Source organism: Ctenocephalides felis, unplaced genomic scaffold (genome assembly GCF_003426905.1).
Source record: "Ctenocephalides felis isolate EL2017-DRISC unplaced genomic scaffold, ASM342690v1 CF-g0.4_SCAFFOLD_03573, whole genome shotgun sequence".
Taxonomy (NCBI): domain Eukaryota; kingdom Metazoa; phylum Arthropoda; class Insecta; order Siphonaptera; family Pulicidae; genus Ctenocephalides; species Ctenocephalides felis.
The window spans coordinates 12,017,238-12,037,163 of NW_020539727.1; the positions used below are offsets into that span (position 1 = coordinate 12,017,238).

Below are 19,926 nucleotides of genomic sequence, written 5' to 3' on the forward strand. Positions count from 1 at the left end.
AACCGACATGATTTCAAGAATCAAAACGCTTGCATCTATCTTTTATATTTGGCTATATTCGTCATTTTCCATTCATACAGTGAAAACCGACTTTTTCACTACAAAACTGGTTTTCGAATTCCATAATTTTCGCCAAAAAAACGGTTTTTGAAACTGACAAACCCTAGTACCAGTGTTATTTATTCATTGTCTAACTAAAACTATTTCATGATAAAAGTTTGTTATAAATTCTTACCATGTTTAATCTCCTTTTAACAACATCAATATACTGGCAATTATCATTGATTCCAACATGAGGCGGTAGCAAGGTGCATTGTCTTGGATCATTTCTGCTTTGAATCGGTTCTAGTTGTCTATATGTTAAATTCGAATACTGTAGTATTCCTCTTGTTAAAAATGTGTAGACCGGAGTGTGAGGTTGTAGATTGAAGTCACCCGTTAAAATAATTGGAAGGTATTGAGGTCTGAAAATATAATAAATAAATAAATAATATATATATATATATATATATATATATATATATCTAGTAGGGCTTCATACAAAGAATCCAAAAAATAATTAAATAACAAAAAGTTTTTTGAAAAACCATTTCTTTATTTATTTACTGTCGACGTTTCGGAACTAGGTATGTTCCATCTTCAAGAAATCTGTCAATAAACATGATCTTGATAAGATTTACGCAAACAATATGTTTAAGAAAAGCAGAAGATCGTGGATTTTTCAAATAAAACGAATAAAATTGCGGAAAAAATAATGTACAGAAATATGACAATATAATCAAAATGAGAATGATAAAAATAAATGAGTGGATTATATAACAAAATATTAAAAATTTCAAAACATTAGAAAGTTTTAAGAAAAGGTTAATGAAAAAACAGAATGAATTACCTGTATGATTGATTATACACTAACACTTCACTAAAAACGATTTTATCAAAAATTTTAGTGAAAAGGTGTTAGTATATTAGTATAATCAATCATACAGGTAATTAATTCAGTTCTGCTTTTTCAGTAACCTTTTCTTGGAACTTTTTAAAACTTTTTAATTTTTTTACATTTTTAATATTTTGTTATATAATCCACTTATTTATTTTTATCAGTTTCATTTTGATTATATTGTCATATTTCTGTACATTATTTTTTCCATAATTTTATTCATTTTATATAAATAAAATACATCATCTTCTGCTTTTCTTAAATATATTGTTTGCTTAAATCTTAACAAGATCATGTTTCTTGACAGATGTCCTGAAGATGGATCGGACCTAGTTCCGAAACGTCGACAGTAAATAAATAAAAAAATGGGTTTTTAAAAAAGTTTTGATTTTTATTACTTTTTGGATTCTTTGTTCGAAGCTCTACAAAATATTTACAAATCCCATACTCTACCATCTAATATATATCTTATATATAAAAACGGAGCTCTCTTTCAAATGTCTTATTAAAACTCGAAAACGACTAAACCGATTTGGCCAGTCTCAGTCTTGAAAAATTCGTGCCGATCCAGAGATGGTCGGAAAGGTGAGATTTATTTCAAAATCGCGAAGAAACTTTACATTTTTAATTTGAAATTTTTTGTAGAAGCGTAATTTGAATAAAACAATGGACGGTGGCTAATACGTCAAATGTCAAACGCTTTTGACAGATGATGTTCAATTACGTTTAATAGGATGTTTTACGTGAATATTATTCAATTATGATTGAATTGTAGTAAGTAGATTTGTTTGTAGTTTTATTTATATACAAAAACGTTAGTAAACGAGCCGCAAGTGTTACTAGAGACTCAAAATATCAACTTTTCTGAAATGTTAATATGAAAACGCACTTTTTTATTTTTTCATATTTTTCTCAAACACAGTGCTCTGAAAGATCTCATTTGTATAATTATATACTCATTGGTATTTATAAAACATTTTCTAGGTTATATTATTTTTTATTTATGTTATTTAAATTCAGAACCTAAATTTGGTATCGATCAAATGGACATTTTGTCGAATAACATTTTCCCAGTTATAATTTCTCAGAATTTATCGAAGAATAGATAGTAATATATGGAGGTCCGGGTTAAAAAGGTCCAGAACCGATGAGTCAAAAATCAGTGAAGTTAAGCATTGTTTAACAACAATATTTGAAAGCAGAGGAAAAAAGATGTATATCCAGCTATAACCTTGATTTGAAAACGGTAATCTTTGAAAATCCATCATAAAAGTATTTTCTTCAGTTGGTAGTTTTCCTTTAGCATTAGTTAAAAATGTAATTATTTTGTAAAATACCTTTAAAATTAAAATAAGACATTAAACCTGTTTGCCATCTGGCCGTTCCAAGTTACCCCGCCTATAGGGTAAAAAGGTTTAGATAACAAATTTTTGTAAGACATCAGAAAGCACCTTTCTACAATGATGAAGTAGCTGACAGTTTTACTGAACGTAGTCAGATAATTGTTTGTTTGAAATGTGTCATTTATTGTGATAAAATTGGTTTGGTTTTCACAATATAATTTATATTTGCTCAAACTCAAATTGGACCTTTGTGCCTTGCCTTGCTCGACATATATACTTTTTATTAAATTTATTTTAATTCATCTCATCGAATGTTACTTGAACTTTTCAAAAAGCAGGTCAAAGAAGAACACTTAATAATTCATTTTCTATATTCTCTCCTCGCAGAAATTTGAAATTTTTTAATAAGCTCAGTAGTATTATTTACAATTATACACAAAATCCAGAATCCAAAAAATCTGAAAAACTTGAAACGTAATCAATAAGTCGAAAGACCAAAAAAGACTTGGATTGGAAAGAAGTGTATAAAACTTGCAGTTTGATTGAATTGACAAAATATAGATAAACTAATGGGATTTATTGTTTTTATAATACCTCGTATAGCATCCAAACAACACATCATTATACACATTAAGTATTAATATTTTTAATTCTCTAGAAATTGTTTAGAATATACCTTACTTAGCAAAACAACGTTTGCCGGGTCAGCTAGTATATATATATATATATATATATATATATATATATATATATTATTGTTATTATTATTACTTACAATCCATTCTCATCCCTGCCCATATAAGCCATTTTATCCAGTTCCGCGACCATCAATTGTGCCTGGGCCAATCTAACATCGCTCCTCTTTGGGTTATATAACAAATGAGTAGTAGCAACTACAATATCACTGTCCGTTGCATTATTCGCAAACTGGCCCTCATTAATCTTAAGCTTAATCACTATTCCAACATTATCCCTATTCAAAACCTCCACATTGGGCTGATAGTATTCGATAAGCTTATAATCTACCATTGTAAAAAGATTCGACTTGTAAAATATAGCGCTACCATCTTTATGCTCCATTGTGCGTTTTTTGTACACGTATTTATAATTTAGCGGCATCAGGGCTTTGGTTAGATATGATATATGTTCTTGTTGTAGTTCTTGCAAACATATTATCTGAATAATAGTTTTGGTAATAGAATCTGTATCATTGTTTTAGTTATTAAAGGTAGTTTTACCTCTGCATTGTAAGATATGATTTCTTCCAAGATTTTCTGAACCCGGTGTGTCCATGTGAGTGCTCTGGGGTCACTTGTTCGATAGAGGAATTTGTGCGATTCCAACAAGTTTTGTGCCAAAATGTTGAAGGACAGTAATGTGAACATGGAAGAGTTTGCTGGAATTTAGAGAATAATTTGAGATGTGTGAGAAGAATAAATACTACATTAAAACATTACTAGTCAGGTACATATTTGTAAAATAAACTAATTTGTTTTATTTTGTTTATATATTTTTAATTGGACCGTTTAATTTGAAAGTGATCATCATTTGTACCGCGTTATATGAAAACACTTAAACTAGTGGTGTATGGCATCGTGCCTTAAGGCAAAATGCTGGAACATCCCGTACCGTAATGAAATAATCTATAGGAATTTTAAATGTTTTCAAATAGGCTATTAATAATACTGTAATTACTTTACACACAACTTTTATTATTCTTATTTTATAGACAAAATATAAGGAGCGTGTGAATTGGACGACGACATTTATATATTTTTACAGAAAAGTATATAAACAAGAATTAGAATTGAAATCCGAACTATTTTCGATATTTAAAAAAAATAATTTTGAGCAATTAAAAAAAAAATCCCCAAAAGCAATCGTTTCGTTAACACAAGCAGAAAGTTTTCTGAATCATTCAAATCGGATACCCCGTTCTCTCAAAAACACGATTTCTATTTTCTGCACTCTTTGCTCCGTATCTCCGTAACGGCTGGACCTGCCTTTGCCAAAAACTGATCAGCACGTCTCCTTATCAATACGAATCGAATGTTTTTTGAATCATTCAAATCGGTTGATCCGTGTTCACAAAATCGTCGACGAAAATTTGTATCCGCACACACACACACAAACATACATCAATTTTTTCTAAGGTATGCCAAAATGTTCAGAAACCTTCAAAACGTGAAGAAATGTAAAAATTTTCAATTTCGATTTACCCTATGGTAAGTTAATAATTGAATATCAAAAAATTGCCATGTCATTATAGTCTTAAACTTTCTCGAATCAATAGAAAATAGTCTTACATCACTTTCAAAATAAATGGTTCAAATATCCTAAATATATCTAGAATGTAAGTACTTCATTTACAACTTTCATATGACAATAGATACATCAAAGATTTGGGACATGATAATCAAGATTAAATTACAAAGACATAAATAATAAATAATATTTGTTAGCAATTATTATATGTAAATATATTTAATTTCATTTACTGGATAAATCCATCTTGGATTTTTATATTTTGTTAAGCTTCGAATAATAAATTCAGAAAGTAATAAAAAACCAAAAACGTTCCATCTTTAGATTTTCTGCCAAGAACATGAAAATATAATATAATATAATAAAAATTATATTTTATTATAATATTATTAATATAATATGTATGTAATAAAGATTATAAATGAATGAATTATATAAATAATATATAATACAAATTATGGCACAAATATTTCCAGAAAATTATTATCATTATCACAAGTTAACAATATTATTATTTAGAAATTATTTAAGTAATTTATGAAGTGTATCTTCATATTAGTGATTAACTTTTTTATTAAAAAAACATTTTAATGGTGTTTTAATATTTCCTTATATAATCATTTATATATTTTTTTATTATATATTATATTACAATCCAATTTTAATTATTTCTTTTTGTTTATTTTCTAATTAAGATCATATTCTTAACAGATGTCCCGATATATAATAATTATTCAAAAACTTTTTGGATTTTTTAATGGAGTTCAAAATAATATAATAAAAACGTCAACAGTTATTACTTAATACTTATTACCTAAAAATTATTATTATTATGATTGATCTTGGTACCATGAATGAAAAACTTATATGATAAAACCATGAGTAAATTTAGTTTGGCAAAAAAATAGTCCATGAAAAAAGGTGAATAATAAAAGATAATAATTTGCTTTACAATTTTATAAATAAATATTTGTACCATAAATTAGAAACAAATTTAGTTCAATGCAAATCTACAAAAATAGTATAAGAAAAAAGGTGAATATATTATATTACCTTGTTTTCTAATTTCATATAAAAATCTTTGTACGTTAAATTAAAAATAATTAAAAAAATACTGATGATGAGACGAACCTAGTCCTCGAGACCTTTGTGAAATTAATATTATTTAATAAAATCGTGCAAAAAGAGTGCTGTTTGTTCATATTTCTAAATTAATATATATATATATATATATATATATATATATATATATATTACTTTGTATTTAATTTCATAAAAAAAAATTCTAAAAATTAAAAACAAATAAATTTAGTTACGCAAGTTACTAAAAAGGTAGTCAATAAAAAAAAGTACTATTTTTTAGAATATAATTAAAAAGAACTTCAGTTTTGCAAATCTATGGAAATATTATATGAAAAAAAGTTAAATTTATCATTTATTACCTTGTTTGGTTCCAAAATTTTGCCCAAGGCTCGTATTATTCCATTTCCTAAAGCCTTTCAATCTTTTACTCTCGGCCAAACAATCCTCTTGATATTTATCATAATCAAATTCCTCGTCTGTGTTAGATTTAGTAGCAGCCATGATTTTATAATAGTCGTTAGCTCTGCAAACACTATCAAGATTAGTAGTTTTCAGACTGACATCTTTCCTGGTAGGGTCCTGGGTCAGCAAGGGGCTCGATTCTAATAAACTGAAAATCTTGGAGTTATTTTGCTGAGACATACTTTGTCATTTTTCAACCTGTCTTCGGGTAAATAGATAGCTTTTTTGTTTTTCCTTATGGCACCCATAGGATTAGAGCCGATAGCTTTGGCCAGTCCATCTTTAAAAATTGATGTGGGGCTTGACGAGGAGTGCCCTTTAGTTTTTGTGGACATGCATTTTATATAGATATTTATTATACAACTTGGCCGGAGGTTGTAAAGACATAGTAAGGTTTTTAACATTTTACATGGCAATGAACTGTCATTACAAAAGGTTAGGTTTTGACATGACTCTAAAAACAAATGAATATTACTTCGGAAAGTGGAGAATAAATTGATTTACTTTACCAATTATTGACTTGTAACAATAACAGATGGATTAGGAATATCGGATACATTATGTCACAGATAATTTTTAATGATGTTCACCTTGGTATCTTGTTTATGACATGCGGTCACTTTTGGCTTTTGTTGCCAAGATTAAAAAATACTTGAGGTTATCTGTAAACTGTCAAAATTAATTTGTACCAATACTATTTCTTCTAGTATGTTTGATGATTATGATTTCAATATTATTATTATTATTATTATTACTCATCTGGTTAATTGAATTTGTTCTTGATCTTGCATTTATAATTAAAATTCACGAACTGTTTATTCGTTAAAAGTCGGGTATAAACGAGTTTGATGTTTGTTCGATACAAAACACATAACTACACACACACACTCCTATTCATATATGTATGCATAGATAAAAGAAGCATATATATATATATATATATATATATATGTATGTATGTATGTAACGGCGGAAAAACAAAATTAACAAATCGGATTTTCTGGCGGAAATGTACGAAGAATTTTAAAACTAGAGATGCATGGCATCGTGCCTTAAGGCAAATTGCTGGAACTTTCCGTACCAAAAATTGATATTTTTAAAAGGCTTTAAAATTTGTTGAGAACTGAAACAATTAGATTTTTGGAGAATTTTCAAAAAATTCTTTGAATGATTTTACATGGATTTAACTTGATTTCATATTCAAATTATATAAAATATGTTTTAAAAAATCCGTGAATAGTTATCCACATTCATATCATCAGTAGTGGTAAGGGATCATATTTATCCCAGTATAATTGTTTATTATTATTTATATCCACCTGTCACTTTACTGTTTGACATTTCGGTCTGTGGCGCCATCTAACACAGAACTATATGAACCCGGTAGTCACTACGTAGTTCTCAGAAAACTGGGAACATTTTTGCATAGAGGCGCTGCATGCAATCGCTTAGAAACGTAGGAATCTTAGTGGATTCCCATTGGATTCCTTCATACACTACTAGATCTAGATATATAATTATGGTCTCGGTTTGTATGGGAATTGGATATATACATTTATATATCGCTTTATACGCCATTATAAATATAATTATGACCCCAGTTTTGAAGGAATATTAATATATACATTTATATATCGCTTTATACGCCATTATAAATATAATTATGACCCCAGTTTTGATGGAATATTAATATATACATTTATATATCGCTTTATACGCCATTATAAATATAATTATGACCCCAGTTTTGATGGAATATTTATATTTACATTTATATATCGCTTTATACGCCATTATAAATATAATTATGACCCCAGTTTTGAAGGAATATTAATATATTCATATATATATCGCTTTATACGCCATTAGATATATAATTATGGTCCCGGCTTAGAAGAAATATCAATATATACATTTATATATCGCTTTATACGCCATTAGATATACAATTATGGTCCCGGATTAGAGGAAATATCAATATATACATTTATATATCGCTTTATACGCCATTAGATACATAATTATGGTCCCGGTTTTGAAGGAATATCAATATATACATTTGTATATCGCTTTATACGCCATTAGATATATAATTATGGTCCCGGCTTTGAAGAAATATCAATATATACATTTGTATATCGCTTTATACGCTATTATAAATATAATTATGGTCTCGGTTTTGATGTAATATCATTATATACATTTATATATTGCTTTATACGCTATTATAAATATAATTATGGTCTCGGTTTCGGTGGAATATCAATATATACATTTTAATATCGCTTTATACGCTATTATAAATATAATTATGGTACTGGTTTTGAAGGAATATCAATATATACATTTATATATCGCTTATCGCATTAGATATATGATTATGGTCTCGCTTTTGAAGGAATATCAATTAAATTGAAAGTCGTTTTATTCAAAATAATTCTATGGGACCAAGTGCAACTGTTGGCATGAAATTGTAGTAAATTTTATCTAGTTTCTCCTTATACAGCTGAAAAAAATGCTTTCATATAAAATTTATGAGTTATTTGACAAAAACAATGGCTTTAACTTGATTTCATATTCAAGTAAAATGTGTTTTAAAAAAAACGTGAATAGTAGACCATGGTTTTAACTTGATATTATATTCAAATTGATAAAATATGTTTTAAAAAAAAACATGGACACTTTTATGCTAATTACAAAGAAAAGACTTGGCCAATCATTGTACAAAACTAAAACCTTCCTTATTGAAATACATCATCAAATGGCTAAAACGTAAAAAATCCCTATGATCTCATAAATAGCCATTTGTAAACGCTTACATTGATATTAACATGATTATTATTATATTATTATTATCTTATTATTTCTAATATTGTTATTTTGTTATATTTATTATTATCTCTGACTTATTGTTTTTATTCTACTTTATTGTTTTTCTAGTAATATTTTATTATTATTAACTTATTTGCTTTTTTGTATTAAATCAACATACTACGGATATCATTTTATTGAAAATTCTATCCTTTATTTTGTACTCTTTTTATTAAATTTAAATAATTGTTTATTACTGTTACTAGATGTTAATTATTTAGCAGTAGTAACAAATATAGTAATTTAAACAATTGGCTTTTAAAATTTTAAAATCGGTCTAGCAGTTTTTGAGAAAATGTCGACGAAAGGTCTAAAATCATGGAAAATTAATAAATAAGTTCTAAACCTATAGTCCAAACAAGCATGTAAATATAAATTTTATTAGAACCCTATAACATTTATATTTACATTTATCAACTAATGGCAATTAACTTTAGGTAAAATTTTTGTCAATTCATGAAACAGATTGTAAATAAATGTATATTGCTTATAATCATACAACTGATTCTAATTCGAGACGCAATTAAACACATTTTGGGACATTCACAAATATATTCTCTTCTATTTTTATAATTATTCACACTAGTTGTTCCTGACTATTTGCTGATATATCCATTAACCTCCATGCCGCTTTTGGATTTAGTTCTTGCGGATCCCGACACAAGACCCAGACATAATTGACCCGCATTACTTTCTCTGGATGTCCTTCTACAACTGTATGTTTAGAATCCCGGACACACATTATTTGCTGAGTTTGGAAAGTAATGATTAAGACAGGACCTTGTTCCATAACTTTACCCATAGCTAAATCAACATTTTCAATATCTAAAATCTTAGAATCCAAATAATAGCCTAATTTTTTAGCTTGTGTTAAAGGAGTTGCTAGGATGCTGTAGGTGCTCTCGAAACACCAATCTTTGAGGATTTCCAGATCGCCTCTGACCATGGCTTCTAATATATTTGGTATAATATCGTTCTCACAATCTTTTAAAAACTGTTTTTGCTCGAAATTCGGATCAATTTTACAGATTTCTGTTAATGTTTCTGAAAGTTCTGTTTTTTGAAATAAATTACCCATTATATCTGAAACTTTATCTGTTAATACTCTAGAGGCTCTGATGACTGGATTTTCTGACTCGTCGTACTTTATTTTCCAGTCAAGGACTTTATTCACATAAGCATTATTGTCTTTGAAATTTTGCCAGGACTGTGCAAACTTTGAATCTTTATGCAGTTCCACACCGGTGGCATCTACATTAGGCTCATAACTTTTAGTATCAGCAACATCAGCAGTTTCATTTCTTTTCCTTAATTTTTGTAAACCTTGATATACACGGCCTTGTATACCTTGATTGTCCATTTCTTTTTTGACAGCCTCCGTGGCTTGGGAAATGGTTTTGAAGGCTCCAGTTGTTCCTAGCTTTTGCGTGGTCTCTGACAGGGTTTCACCAACACCTTTGGCTGATTTGCCGAGTTCTTCAGTGATTTGTGATGCCTTTTTTGCAAATTCAGTCTTTCCAGCTTCTTCCATAGCCTCGTGCACTTTGCTTTTGATAGTACCTAGTTTTTCCCTGAACACTTCAGTGCTCTTTGAAGCTTCTGATTCGACATTGTGGAATTTTTGTCTGGCTGACTTTAGTGCTTCTGATTGTTCCAATTTTTCAGCTTCGGCTCTAAATTTCTTTAAACTCTCTTTCATCTCTTTATTTTTTGCCATATCTTGTTTGACATTTTCTATAAATTGAGAGAAAAATGATGATCTCTTAGTCGAATACTGCAAGAACATATAATAAGAAATTTATATATCAGTTAAAATAAACATTTATACAAATTTATAAAATTATTACCTGGGATTGTTGGAAAACTGTGGTACTACCCAAATTCGTTGCCCCAATTTTGAGGCCACAAGGTAATTGTTGCAGCAAAGTGCCACATTTTAGATAACGATACTGAAAACAAATCAAATTCAATTACTAAAGAACAATAAAACATTTTATTTACACTTTCACAAATAAATAACTTGTAAAAATCAAAAAATTTCAATCACAATATGACATAACCTAACTTTTTTTTAAGGCTAAATTATCAATCAAATATTAATTATAAGGCTAAGTTTTTAATTACCATTTTTATATGAAAGGACTAAATAAATTTATATACAAAAATAAAAATTCTGACAAATTTATTTGAAAATAATGCCCGATAGGGATAAAAAAAAATACTATCCAAAAAAATCCATGACACTTCACTAATTTGGACAGGCGCGAAATGAACTTGGACACGAAATTTGAATTAAATATGACAAATATTGCGTAATGGATTTAAATCATTCATTTAAGATATATAGATATATTTATTAAATATATAATGTTAATGAATTTCATAACTAAGAATTTTATAAGCATGAAGTTTCCGACACGTGGTAATAATATGGTAATAATCAACTTGTGATCAATAAGAATCTTATCTTAGGTTTGGCTGCCTTTAATTTCTTCTATTTTTCGATATTTTTGTAAAGAAAACATAAAGTATTATACATCGTTAGAAAGGTCTCAAAATTCTTAGTTTTTTTCCCATATATCGCAACTTCGAATTCCGAACGGTGTGGCCTACAGGCGAGTTGCCGTCGTAAAATTTCAGGAAAATCGGAAAATCTCGAGAAAATTATATGAACACACTTAACCATTCATATACCATTTTATTCATAATTTTATTCTGCATCTTTCGTACGAACAAAGTTTTTTCGTATCTTTTACGGTTTTGATGTTATAGAGCAATATGTGTAGATGTTAACTTGTCAAAATGCAAAGTGCGGCTAGGTTGGAGCAATACTCCTCACGATTCGATATTTCTGTAAAGAAAACATATAAAGTATTATACATCGTTAGAAAGGTCTCAAAATTCTTAGTTTTTTTCCCATATATCGCAACTTCGAATTCCGAACGGTGTGGCCTACAGGCGAGTTGCCGTCGTAAAATTTCAGGAAAATCGGAAAATCTCGAGAAAATTATATGAACATACTTAACGATTTATATATCATTTTATTCGTAATTTTATTCTGTATTTTTAGTCTAAATAAAGTTTTTTGCTATCTTTTACTGTTTAAGAGAAAATCGAGAAAAACTAGTGAGAATATGTATTGTAAAATTGGAAAATTCAAAAAAATATAACTATAGTTATATAGTTATATATATATATATATATATATATATATATATAAATTTGATTTATATTCGTTGAGATCTATGCTATAAAAATCATTAAATACATATAGTAATACAGAAGATTAACTAGTTGTTATTGGTATTTTGCCTTGAGGCAAGTTACATGAACTTTTCGATATGTGTAAATTATCGAATTAATCAATAAAATATAAATTAATTTATGAGTGATTAAGAGTATCCCGTTTAGATTTATCACACATAACTGAAAACAAACAAACACGTGTACTTGGAGTATTTTCTAAAAGCAGATTTTAACATATCAACAATTTTTATAATTGAACCAGTTTCCGTAAGACTTTAATAATGGTTTAGTATGTTCATCAAGACCAAGTACTCTATCGTTATACCAAGTAAATCGTCTAACTATTCAATTTTCAGCTTAAGTTTAGAACATGGTTTTGAAGGCTCCGGTTGTTCCTAGCTCTTGTTTCTGAACAGGCTTTTCCATAAAAAATGATGGTCTATGGACCTGCCTTAGTCATAATTAGATAATCACTTACTGCATTGATTTCTATACATTTGAGAAAATAATATTAGCTTTATATTAATCTTATCATAATAAAAATAATAGGTGATAGCCCTAGGGCAGGTCCATTAGTTGGGTTAAACTCCAACTTGATTCAGAGAAAACTAGTGTGACAAATTTCCCATTACCATTATACACCGCAGTGCCTGAAAATGGGCTATTTTTAATTGAAAATATATTTTTCATCTATATTTCCATTGCTACGGCCATAATCTTAGTTATTTTAATGATATTGTTAATAGTAATAGAATTTTATAAGCTATAGCTTATAAAATTCTATTACTATTAACAATATCATTAAAATAACTAAAAATCTTACAGTTTTTCAACTAAAGCTGAACCCCCAATTTATAAATGTTTAATCTCATGTATTCCATTATAAATAATTACATCTCATGATAAATAATTATGTATATCTCAAATATATCAAAAAGCACAAAAGTCTCAATAGTACAACCAATGCAATGCTGCAAGTACGTATAAATATATAAAATAAGGTTAAAATATCTCAAAAACTGCATCCATCATTTTTTGTATCTAATTATAGATTAGAAACGTATATCAAAAAATTCATACAAAAATATTTGTAAAATTATTAGCTTAAGTAAACAACACATTTGTTCAGCAAAAGTTACAAGCTCTTATATCAGTATCAGTACGATGGGGGCTTCTTAGATTGCTTCGATGCTCCAAATTTTTGTATTGCAGTCTTGACCAACAGAAATCAGAGTCTCGTTGTCCAGCCAAACTAATCGAGTGATTTGGCTTTGAGGATGGGCATCTGTAATTGATAATTAAAAATTAATAATATTAATATAGTATCGTCAGATATTTTTTAGAGATTATAACAAAAGTATAAATTTTGTGTACATTTCTATAGGTTCCGCACCAATGTTTACACGTTAGACTACGACGCAGCGCTTACGCGCTTCGATATTTCTACTCTAAAAAACAGCTATGCAGCGTGATTGCTTTTAAAAAAGTTGAGAATTTAATAAATAAAAAAATCAAAATATTCAAAAATGTCAAGTTTTTCCAAAAATTTCAAAATTCTCAAAAACCTAATTATTTCAAAGTTTTGAAAAAAAGTTTTTTTTTTAAATGTTAGTGTTTGGTACGGGAAGTTCCAGCAATTTGCCTTAAGGCACGATGCCACACACAACTAGTTTTTCCAAATATTTTCAAAATATAACAGGTCAAGAAAGTATACAAGAACATTTTTCAAAATATAAATTATATCCGGAGATATATCGGTTTTATTATAATACTCCTCGGCTTTTTCGATATGATACCCACGATTTCCTAACTTCTACTGAAGCAATTTACTTGAAATTTTTGAGAATCTTGTATGTGGACTACTACGCTCATTCCCAAATTCCGATTTTTACTAGTTTTAAAAAACTTGAGAATATAAAAAAAATAATTTAGTAATATTTAGTAATTTTTTTCAGGCAGTAGCTGTTTTTTTTTTTTAAAAAAAACACTTTTTAACTTGCCCACAGTTTATATTTTCCACTGCTCATTCATTATTTTGGATTAATAATGCTATGAATATATTTTTCTTCAGATTATTTTGAAAGAAATAAAATCAGGTGCCATTTTTTGGGATCCCCCTTCCCCCTCCCACTTTTTGACTATTTTTGACTTCCCAAAATGCATATATATGTTAAATCTACTGATTTATTAAAAATAATAAATTAATTATATTATCTAAGAATGAAATATTGAAAATATGAATAATAAAAGAATATAAAATCAGAAGGTTCAAGAAATATTAATTTATATTGCACAATAAATCAAGAAGTACAAAAAAATGATCAAAAACATATAAATTATTAATTAGTAGGGTATAAGTTATAGTAATCGCAAAAAAATCGAAATGAAATGAAAAATAATAAATGAAAATGATAAATGAAAATTTTTATATATCTTTACGTTTCAGAGGTACCTGAACATTTTGGCATACCTTAGAAAAAATGGTTGTGTGTGTGTATGTGTGCGGATATAAATTTTCGTCGACGATTTCGCGAACACCGATCAACCGATTTTACTAATTCAAAAAACAATTTACTTGTATTGATACTGATTAAATTTTTGGAAAGGCAGATCTAGCGGTTATGGACTCTCAATAAAAAATAAGTTAAAAAATGTCATTTGGAGATCAAAAATTTATATTGGACATATGTACATCAAATTATCAGATACTTTATAGAGATTTTAATAATGTGTACACATTTTGTGTAATTTTTTTGGGTTCCGTACCAAGATTTTTAATTACGGTACGGAAAGTTCCAGCAATTTGCCTTAAGGCACGATGCCATGCACCCCACTAGTTTGAAAATAAGAACGGCTTATAGAATGTTATATGATCTAAATAAATATTAAGCTATAAAACATCAAGCTGGTCAAGGTGAGTATCAAATCTGGTTGCTAATTCCTGTTTTTAATACTTAAGTCATAAATATTAAAATAAAATATTAGGCAACAATTGGCTTGATTTATTTATCAATAAATGCAAATCATATAAGGTTTACTATGCATTGTATATTATTTATACATTCTATTACATACAAAAATAAATAAAATAAATAATAAATAAATAAAAAATATTCTAAATATTCTAAATAAATCTTTTAATAAGATTGATTATATTTCAATTATTTTCATCACACTTCCCACTATGAAGTTCCATGTGTCTCTTCAAATCATTCGGTTGAGTGAATCCCTTATTGCATATTTCACATTTATAAGGTTGCTCTTTGTAATGAACCAGCTTGTGTTTTTGCAGAGTACTTGATTCCCTGAATCTCCTATGGCATATACTGCATTCAAGTGGACGCTCACCGCTGTGAATGAGTATGTGACCTTTCAGATGACTCAATCGTGTGAATGTCTTATTGCATACACTGCATTCATAGGGGCGTACTCCATCGTGAAGGCGCATGTGACGTTTTAAACTACCTGCTTCTGTGAATGTTTTATTGCATATCTCGCATTCATGGGACCCACTGTGCATGCGCATGTGCCTTTTGAGTTTATTTAATTCTGTGAAAGTCTTATTGCATACATTGCATTCATGGGATGGTACTTCGTTGTGTGTTATCATGTGGTGTTTTAGACTATCTGCATCTGTGAATGCCTCATTGCATATATTGCATTCATGCTGCTTTCCACTGTGACTAAGCATGTGCTTTTTAAGTTCACTTGATTCTGTGAATGCCTTATTGCATAGTTTGCATTCATGGGTTTGTACTCCATTGTGCATAAGTATGTGACGTTTCAAATCATCAGGTTCTGTGAATGTCTTATTGCATTTACTGCATTCATTAACATGCTCACCGCTGTGAATCTGCAAGTGCCTTTTCAGCTTACTAAATTCTGTGAAAATTTTATTGCATACATTGCATTTATGAACATGCTCACCGCTGTGAATCTGCAAGTGCCTTTTCAGCTTACTAAATTCTGTGAAAGTCTTATTGCATACATTGCACTCATGGGGTCGCAGTCCTTGGTGCCTCAACATGTGACGTTTTAGAGTACTTGATTCTGTGAATCTCTTATTGCATATATTGCATTCATGAGGACGTTCACCACTGTGCACGATCATGTGATTTTTTAGATGATCTATTCGATTGAATGTCTTATTGCATATGCTGCACTCATGGGAGCGTACTCCTAAGTGAAGAAGCATGTGTCGTTTTAGACTACCAAATTCTGTGAACGTCTTATTGCATATATTGCATTCATTAATATGCTCACTGCTGTGAATGAGCATGTGTCTTTTCAGTCTACTGGGTTCTGTGTAAGTCTTACCACAAAAACTGCATTCATGGGGGCGTTCTTCATTATGTAACAGCATGTGGCTTTTCAGATTACGTAATTGTTTGAATGTCTTATTGCATACATCACACTCATGACGACGTACTCCATTGTGTGTCATCCTCATGTGACGTTTCAGACTACCTAATTCTGTGAATGTCTTATTGCATGTAGTGCACTCATGAGGGCGCACACCACTGTGAACGAGCAGGTGTCTTTTCAGATTACTAAATTGTGAGAATGCTTTATTGCATTTATTGCATTTATATGGACATTCTTCAGAATGTGTAAACATGTGCGACTTCAAGCCTCTTGATTGTTTGAAAGTCTTACAACAGACTTCGCATTTGAAAGGGCGTTCTTCGCTATGACTGGGCTTGTGATCTACCATATGCTCCTTTAACTGATGCGATTCTGCAAATAATTGATTACAAATGTCACATTCATACGTTGTTTCCTCTTTGACTTCTTCTATAGTTACTTCTGAATCCATGAATCTTCCTAAACACGTTTCATCGTTCTCAGAAACCGATTCAGATTTAACCTTAACATCAAGAACGTCCAATTCATCTTTCATTTCTTGTTTAATATCCAATTCATTTCCAATTTCTTGTTTATCGTCCAATTCACCTGCAATTTCTTGTTGAACATCCAATTCATCCTCTATTTCTTGTTTAATATCCACTGCTGAAAAATCTGGTGGTTCAATTTTAATTACATTATCATAGATAACCACCATTTGTTCTTCCGACATTTTTAAATATTTTCACTGCCCCAATATACTCACTAAATATTCGTGTGCTAAATAATATCTAGTTAAATCAACAATCTGATTTAATATGATAAAGATTTCAACTTTACTTGCATTTATTATTTGACATTTGAAGCATAGAGTATATTTTCAGAAAGATGAGACATCTATTCAAGCGCATTGATATTTAACAAGATGGCGCGTTATTTAAAATTCAAAATGGTTCACTATGTACCAAACTGTCTGCCTAACACTTATTAAAATATTTTTATTCGGACGAGCTGAATGAGACACAACAATTTGAACTGATTTTGAGTAAATAGAATATATTTTTAGGTTTTTATAATTGTATTATAACTGTATTGTACACATAGTTCAGTCATTTAGAAGTTTTAGTAGTAAATTGTATGATTTAAAACGTTAAATTTTCAGCAAACCTAGTGGGGTGCATCGTGCCTTAAGGCAAATTCTTCGTACGAAACGCAAAGAAATTTACACAAAACGTGTACACATTATTAAAATCTCTATAAAATATCTGATAATTTGATGTACATATGTCCAATAAACATTTTTGACCGTCAAATGACATTTCTTTAACTAATTTTTCTTAAGAGCCCATAACTTCTGGACCCGCCTTTCCAAACAATTAATCAGTTCTTCATATTGTCAATACAAATAAAATGTTTTTTTGTATTATTAAAATCGGACGCTCCGTTTTCTTAAAAACTGAGTTACCCTTTTTGGCACTTTTTGCTCCGTATCTTCGGCATGGCTAGACTGCCTTCGCCAAAAACTAATCAACACGTCTCCTTATCAATACAAATCGAATGTTTTTTGAATTATTCAAATCGGTTGATCGGTGTTCCCGAAATCGTCGACAAAAATTTGTATCCGCACACACACACACTTTTTTTTGAAGGTATGCCAAAATGTTCAAAAACCTTTGAAACGTAAAGATTTTCGGCCTTTCAGAATTCATTTCAGAGGCATCGTTTCTTGGGTAAAGTAGCTTATTTTGATCACTAATAGAATCCGAAAATTATATGTGCATAAGTGACTTTTAAATCGACGCCGCCTTAATATACACTAAATACTTTTTGAACATATTCATTTGGATAACAAAAATAGAAAGAACACTATTTAGGTTTCTAAAAATATTGTAATTGATTTCTATACGTTTCGAGACCCAATTTGACTTTCATTCAGTGGATAAAACTATAATAAATAATATATTGTATATTAAATTTATCATAAAATAATCAACAAAAATATTATAAAGTACGGTATTATAAGTGATAGTGATAATTATATTTGTACTAATTAAATTTACATATGAAATAATTTGTTTTGAAGTTGATTTTTTTATAAATAAATTTCATTTCATTTATAACTCTGTATAAATTGTGATAAGTTTGCGTATAGAAAAAGGCTTTGTTTTACAATGTTTTTAAAAAACATGGCTCCTAATGTAGGCCAAAACTGATTTGTATTGCTTTTATGTAATGGAAGACAACCAATATTTATTAAATCAATTTTATTATTTATAAAATTTTTATTACATTTGGCATCGTTTCAAGAATATTATTACTATAATAATATTTTTCATAATGCTAGAATGCACATGAGTCGCTGTGCTTATATACTATATGTATAATTCAAATATGGTCTGTCATTTTCAAAATGACTTCAGCTGATGGCAATTTATTCCACCCATATTTTCTCAATATTGGTAATAAAGTATGTAATTGATCATGATTCACTTCAAAATCGTTTGCCCATGACCGAATATCCTCAGTAATTTCTTTACTATTACTGCTTCCAGAAATTGCTTTCTTGCTGATTTTAGCACTTTTCAGTAAATTCATTCCTAAATCTGCTTTTTTAGCAAGTGTTTTGATGTTGGATACACGAGAAAGAGGCTCATCACTTGAATCTTCACTGCTTTCATCACTTGAATCTTCGCTGCTTTCATTAATTGCTTTCTTGCTGATTGTGGCACTTTTCAGTGAATTCTTTTCTAAATCTGCTTTCTTAGAAAGTGTTTTGATGTTGGATACACGAGAAAGAGGCTCATCACTTGAATCTTCACTGCTTTCATCACTTGCATCTTCGCTGCTTTCATCAATTACTTTCTTGCTGATTGTGGCACTTTTCAGTAAAATCTTTTCTAAACTTGGTTTCTTAGCAATTATTTTGATATTGGATACACGAGAAAGAGGCTCACCACTTGAATCATCACTGCTTTCAAAAGTTGCTTTCCTTATGATTCCAGGCCTTTTCAGTGAACTTTTCCTAAACTACCTTTTTTAGGAAGTGTTATGATGTTGAATACACGAGAAGAGGCTCATCACTTGAATCTTTGCTGCTTTCATTAATTACTTTCTTGCTGATAGTGGGCACTTTTCTGTAAATTCTTTTCTAAATCGCCTTTTTAGAAAGTGTTTTGATGATAAATACACGAGAAAGAGGCTCCCACTTGAATCATCACTTGAATCATCGCTGCTTTCAAAAATTGCTTTCCTTTTGATTCTGGGCCTTTTATGAACTCTTTCCTAAATCGCCATTTTAGGTTTGATGTTGATTACACGAAAAAGATGCTCATCACTTGAATCTTCACTGCTTTCAATCACTACTTTCTTTTTGAT

The 19,926-nt window shown here is 29.3% G+C and overlaps 5 protein-coding genes across 5 annotated transcripts in view; 1 reads left to right on the forward strand and 4 right to left on the reverse strand.

Annotated features, from left to right (window-relative positions):
* LOC113389517 (protein angel-like) overlaps window positions 1-6,740 on the reverse strand; it is a 7,988-nt gene extending 1,248 nt beyond the window's left edge. Inside the window, exons 1-6 of the mRNA XM_026626545.1 lie at window positions 6,600-6,740; window positions 6,289-6,544; window positions 5,988-6,238; window positions 3,519-3,676; window positions 3,056-3,456; window positions 236-464 (exon numbers count right to left, since the gene is read on the reverse strand). Coding sequence (XP_026482330.1) covers window positions 236-464; window positions 3,056-3,456; window positions 3,519-3,676; window positions 5,988-6,238; window positions 6,289-6,494 — 1,245 coding nt within the window. The 5' untranslated portion in view covers window positions 6,495-6,544; window positions 6,600-6,740. The remainder of the gene's footprint in view (window positions 1-235; window positions 465-3,055; window positions 3,457-3,518; window positions 3,677-5,987; window positions 6,239-6,288; window positions 6,545-6,599) is intronic.
* Window positions 1-19,926, forward strand: part of LOC113389432 — a 290,888-nt gene that overhangs the window by 2,842 nt on the left and 268,120 nt on the right. The gene's annotated exons all lie outside the window — the stretch shown is intronic.
* LOC113389426 (mitochondrial import inner membrane translocase subunit TIM44-like) lies at window positions 9,504-11,229 on the reverse strand. The gene is made up of 3 exons (XM_026626459.1): window positions 11,086-11,229; window positions 10,809-10,910; window positions 9,504-10,735 (listed from the first exon to the last, which is right to left on the reverse strand). The coding sequence occupies exons 1-3, from the start codon at window positions 11,086-11,088 to the stop codon at window positions 9,539-9,541; spliced, it is 1,302 nt and encodes a 433-aa protein (XP_026482244.1). The 5' UTR covers window positions 11,089-11,229; the 3' UTR covers window positions 9,504-9,538.
* LOC113389518 (zinc finger protein 420-like) lies at window positions 15,365-17,563 on the reverse strand. The gene has a single exon (XM_026626546.1). It carries the CDS (start codon window positions 17,282-17,284, stop codon window positions 15,365-15,367), a length of 1,920 nt encoding a protein of 639 aa, XP_026482331.1. The 5' UTR covers window positions 17,285-17,563.
* LOC113389519 (zinc finger protein 271-like) overlaps window positions 18,937-19,926 on the reverse strand; it is a 3,386-nt gene continuing 2,396 nt past the window's right edge. Inside the window, exons 3-4 of the mRNA XM_026626547.1 lie at window positions 19,661-19,833; window positions 18,937-19,573 (exon numbers count right to left, since the gene is read on the reverse strand). Of these exons, the coding sequence (XP_026482332.1) occupies window positions 18,937-19,573; window positions 19,661-19,833 (810 nt within the window). The remainder of the gene's footprint in view (window positions 19,574-19,660; window positions 19,834-19,926) is intronic.

Coding starts and splice junctions, on each gene's coding strand:
- LOC113389426 (XM_026626459.1), bottom strand. Junction 10,736..10,808: donor CAGTTTTCCAACAATCCCAG/GTAATAATTTTA, acceptor ATGTTCTTGCAG/TATTCGACTAAGAGATCATC.
- LOC113389518 (XM_026626546.1), bottom strand. CDS start 17,284: ATGTCGGAAGAACAAATGGTGGTTATCTATGATAATGTAATTAAAATT.